This window comes from Cebus imitator, unplaced genomic scaffold (genome assembly GCF_001604975.1).
Source record: "Cebus imitator isolate Cc_AM_T3 unplaced genomic scaffold, Cebus_imitator-1.0 Scaffold32, whole genome shotgun sequence".
Classification (NCBI taxonomy): domain Eukaryota; kingdom Metazoa; phylum Chordata; class Mammalia; order Primates; family Cebidae; genus Cebus; species Cebus imitator.
Window position 1 is genome coordinate 8,085,394 of NW_016107347.1, and position 3,785 is coordinate 8,089,178.

The 3,785-nt window shown below is 37.8% G+C and overlaps 1 protein-coding gene across 1 annotated transcript in view; it reads right to left on the minus strand.

The window, feature by feature from the left end:
• Positions 1 to 3,785, minus strand: part of RAP1A (RAP1A, member of RAS oncogene family) — a 26,666-nt gene that overhangs the window by 10,271 nt on the left and 12,610 nt on the right. Inside the window, exons 4-5 of the mRNA XM_017524325.2 lie at positions 2,869 to 3,009; positions 401 to 544 (exon numbers count right to left, since the gene is read on the minus strand). Of these exons, the coding sequence (XP_017379814.1) occupies positions 401 to 544; positions 2,869 to 3,009 (285 nt within the window). The remainder of the gene's footprint in view (positions 1 to 400; positions 545 to 2,868; positions 3,010 to 3,785) is intronic.

The following is a 3,785-nucleotide window of genomic DNA, read 5'->3' on the forward strand; positions in this document are numbered from 1 at the left end:
GCCTCAGCCTCCCAAAGTGCTGGGATTACAGGCTTGAGCCACCGTGCCCGGCCTAAATAATTCTTACAATATAAGGGTGATGTAACAATTTTTACACACCACTTTATCACATATCACTTAGAGGCTTATTATCACTTAGAGACTTAGCAGGACTTTATACACATTCTTCAATTCTAGCTTCCTCTTTTACAATAAGCTAAATTTAAGTGTTCTCATACAGCCATCAAAGTGGCCTCATGTAAGCTAAAAAATACAGTTTCTAGGAATTACTTAGTATTTCCTATAACATAATAGAATCAAGATTGCTTAAAACATGAAAAATTTTTCTTAAAAGTCTGGCTGTTAACTTAAAGCAAACTAAAAAGGCACTTGTTTGTGCTGCCCAGCAGTTGTAGGTTACCTCATTAACATTGATCTTTGACTTTGCAGAAGATTCTAAAAAGGCACAGTTACACCACTGTCTTGCTAAATTCTGGCCCTGTTCTTTGCCAACTACTCGCTCATCTTCCAGGTCACATTTATTGCCAACCAAAATCATTGGAACCTGTGGGAAGAAAAAAAATAAAATGAGCAATAACATACTCATTACTTAGCCTTTTTTTTTTTTTTTTAAATGAATAAGCAATTATCTGCCACTGACTGAAATGGATTAGTTAAGATTGCAAGCTTCACCAAGTAGTAACAAAAAGTGTATGTTGAGGGGAAGAGGTGAAGGAAGAAGAGACAAAAAAATACGGAAGAGATCCTACTACATAGATATGCTAAATTATTTTAAGAATATAATCCTGGCCAGGCCCAGTGGTTCACGCCTGTAATTCAAGGACTTTCGGAGGCTGAGCCAGGAGGATTGCTTGAGCTCAGGAGCCTGAGACAAGCCTGGGTAACATAGTGAGATCTGGTCTCTACTAAAAAATTCAAATACAATCAGCCGGGCAGCGTGGCACACACCTGTAGTCCCAACTACTCAGGGAGCTAAGGTGCGAAGATTACTTGAGCCCAGGAGGTAGACACAGTGGGCCATGATTGTGCCACTGCACTCCAGCCTGGGTGACAGAGCAAGACCCTGACAGACAGACAGACAGACAGACAGACACAGACACAGACACAGACACACACACAGACACACACACACACACACACACACACACACACACACACACACACACACAGAATTTAACCCCCAAATTCTCTTGTGGACCACTACTAATAGCTGAATTTCAAGTAGAAAAACCTGAAGAAAAAGGAATCTCCTACAAAACAGAAAAGAATAAAGTCAGTGGGCCTAATTTTTTTTTTTTTTTTTTTTTTTTGACGGAGTCTAACTCTGTTGTACAGGCTGGAGTGCAGCAGTGCCACCTAGGCTCACTGCAACCTCTTGCCTCCCTGGTTCAAGTGATACTTCTGCCTCAGTCTCCCGAGTAGCTGGGACTACAGGTGCATGCCACCAGCCCCAGCTAATTTTTGTATTTTAGTAGAGACACAGTTTCACTGTGTTGCCCAGGCTGGTCTTGAACTCCCGATCTCAGCCAATCTGCCCACCTAGGCCTTCTAAAGTGCTGGGATTACAGGCGTGAGCCATCGCGCCCAGCCGGCCTAACTGGTTTAAGTGCATCATCTCACAGGTACAACAGATGCCAAAAGTAATGGCAAGATAAAGACATTAACAACAGGTTCTACTTCTGCATTTGACATGTAGATTTGAAGATCTATTTAGATTAAATGTTAAGGGGGATTAACAGTAAAAATAAAACCACCAAGTCTTCCTTTCTCCACACTATAGATGCTTGGCTACATCCATCCAAAAACTCCCTACTTCCAGTAAAACAGGCAGTTAACTAACTGTATTAACTTCCTTAGTTAAAAGGTGTCCAGAGAACAAAGTAATTTGTTTGAGGTGATGGACACTATAAAAAAAAAAATTAAGGAAAATGGTGGACCTTTTGCCTAAAATAGGCAATTATCGTGAGCTAGATTAAACACACTAGGCATCTACAACTCCATCTTTTTTAGTTTATTACATGGAACAAAGGGATTAACATTACCAGAGCTCAATCTGCACATAATTGCCTATGAAAACAAAACTCTCTTGGATAAATTAGTCATTAAAAGGAAAAAAACCATTCATTGGTTACAGCTGGTTATGAGTCATATTTTATAAATCCCTCCTGCCTATAATATTATCCAAGGTTAAGTGCCTGGAGAAAATTTATATGGTCCCATTAATAATTAGTACAAACAAAACCAGAAAGGTACAATTGAAATTTTAAAACCTGATTTATACAACTGAAAAGAAACTCTCTGTGGTTCAAAACTGAGATAAATGTATGAAATACACATTTTGTTTTGCCAAAAAAAAGACACGACCACAAAAACAATGCTATTCAACAATTAAGACAAGATTTCTGAAACAAAATTTTTTTAAATCCAGTTAACTAAAATCTTTAACATAATTTTAAAGGAAAAAAACTGCATGTAAGAATTATACCAATGAAATTTTAGAAATAAAAACACACCATTATGGATCTTAATAACGTTCTCTGAACACTGTTTCTGACATAACTACCACCTTTCAAAGCTCGACTCGGGTACCACTTCTATGAAGTATTCTTTGACACCTCTTTTTCCTCTACTGCACTTTTTAGCCCATCGCACAATGGGTATTTCATCACATATGTCCTCATTTTCTAAACATCTCACCACATAATTTCTAAGTTAATTTTGAAAGTTAAAAATATTTTTGGTCACACGGGCTCTGTCAGGCATGCGGTAGATAGCTTCCAAATCCTCTACTGATAGAGAAAACAGGCACTTTTTTATTTGACCACAAAGAGACAGCAGTACATCTTACAAAGAAAAAAAAATACTTACATCTTCTGTGTCCTTAACCCGTAAAATCTGTTCCCTCAGGTCCTGTAAGTCATTAAACGTGGACTGAGCTGTAATAGAATATACTAGTGCAAAACCTTGGCCATTCTTCATATACAAATCCCTCATCGCTGTAAATTGCTCCTATGATAAAAAATATGCAATTATAAATAAAAAATTTCTTGAATGTACACTAGAACAATTTAAAATAGAATAATTACAAGTGAGCTACATTTTTTATTCCTTGCTGTATTGACAGAAAACAAGACATAACACAGTTTCTAGCAACTTTTCTAGGTGACTTCTAGGTGACACCTATGACAATAAACTGTAGAATTAAAAGGAATTCTTAACCATTTTAATTTGCTTTTATGTGATTTAGAACTGCATATAATTTTTTAGAAACAGATCTTAATTTTGATCCTAAATAATTTTATTTGCAAATTTATGACAAAACTACTGCCCAAGTATAAACAATCTGAGCTATAAGACCAATACTGAACTATAACTTAATCATCCAGCATTGATATCTCTACCAGCAGATTTTATCATCTTTCTTTTTCTATTCTCATGGCAGAGCAAGACTTTATCATCTTCATAGTCAATAAACTCTTTTTATAAAAGCTTGTTCATGGCCAGCGTGATGGCTCATGCCTGTAATCCCAACACTTTGGAAGGCCGAGGCAGGCGGATCACCGGAGGTCAGGAGTTCCAGACCAGTCTGGCCAACACGGTGAAACCTCGCCTCTACTAAAAATACAAAATTAGCCAGACATACTGCTGCACAGCCATAGTCCCAGCTACTCAGAAGGCTGAGGCAGGATAACTGCTTGAATCTGAAAGGTGGAGGTTGCAGTGAGCCAAGATCACGCCATTGTACTCCAGCTTGGGCAACAAGAGTGAAAGTTCATTTCGAAAAA